At 34.2% G+C, this 1,187-nt stretch overlaps 1 protein-coding gene across 1 annotated transcript; it reads left to right on the top strand.

Annotated features, from left to right (window-relative positions):
• Positions 1–38: 38 nt before the first annotated feature.
• On the top strand, positions 39–1,179 carry LOC109589651 (uncharacterized; the record flags this gene model as incomplete). Its single annotated transcript, XM_020005706.1, has 5 exons — positions 39–65; positions 359–652; positions 703–750; positions 801–857; positions 905–1,179. Coding segments are annotated over exons 2-5 (588 nt in total), but the record flags the coding sequence as incomplete, so codon positions are not given.
• Between the last annotated feature and the right edge of the window lie 8 nt (positions 1,180–1,187).

Raw genomic sequence — 1,187 nt, 5'->3', positions numbered from 1 at the left:
CTCACTGTCAGATGCTCTTAAATCTATGAATGAGAATGGTGCAGCTGACAAGTTAGATCAAGAGAGTAAATGTGACCATAATTGACAAAAGGGCCCTTATGGCGGATTTTAAAATTGATTGTTATAATGGAAAATATCAACCTGTGAGTGCTTTGTTAGACAATCATTGTTTATAAAAGTTTCATGGTAACTTTTTGCATCCTGTGGAGTAATTTTATGATAAATGGGGCTCAGGAAGTTGGATTTCTTAGGCTAAAAAGACAAATTTCACTACCCGCCATAAGGTACCTTTTGTCAATTATGGTCACAAATTAATATCACTGATTGTATTAGTATTGACTGTGTGTGTATTCTATAGAATGTAAAGCTAAGGCTATTGATATATTCAACACTCATCATCCACTCCTCTCTCAGTCTCTCTCTGATCCTGTCAGTGTAGCTATTATGCTTCAAAGAGAGAGTGTCATAAGAGGACAAGTATTGGCTAGTGTGGAATCAGCTAGTCCCTCTGTTCCTAATCAACGTGAAGTCCTGTTAGCTGCCATTATAGTAGCTATTGAAAGCAAGTATAGTTCACTACAAACATTTGCTAGTGTGTTGTGCAAGTTCACTGGTAATGTAAAACTGGGAACAGTTATACAAAGAGACTATGGTGAGTTAAAGTATAGAATTTTTGTTAGTTCATCTCAGTTTTAATTTTAGATACACAATTTTCTACTGATGAATTTGTTAATATTGAAATGGAAGAAGGTAAATATAATAATATTTTAATTTTATTATTTTTAATTTATTCTTTTTAGATTCAAGCACTGGAACAGTCACACCATCATCACCTCACACACCAACTGCACCAACAGGTACCTCATTGATGATTAAAATGATTATTATTATGATTAATCCTTAGTTGAAATTCCTGTTCGAAAGAGTAAATCAAGAGAATTCAGTTCAATAAGAGCTTCACTTGCTAGAATGATATTTAAAGTGTCCAAAGCTATTACACAGAAATCTCCACCTCTGATTGACCTAAAGTCTCTCATTTGTCTCTTTAATTCTGATCTAAAAGGAAAGCTAGCTGAGTGCAATGATATATCCAGTGTAGTGCATGTGATTGAAGGAGAGTGTTCATTGACTGATATTGAACTGTTAGAAACTGTAGTTGAGGAATTTGAAGTCCTTGAAGCCAAAAG

The sequence above is a fragment of the Amphimedon queenslandica genome, unplaced genomic scaffold (genome assembly GCF_000090795.2).
Source record: "Amphimedon queenslandica unplaced genomic scaffold, v1.1 AMPQUscaffold_11062, whole genome shotgun sequence".
NCBI lineage: Eukaryota > Metazoa > Porifera > Demospongiae > Haplosclerida > Niphatidae > Amphimedon > Amphimedon queenslandica.
Note: the sequence above shows the minus strand (reverse complement) of the source record. Positions and strands in the feature narration are given on the sequence as shown.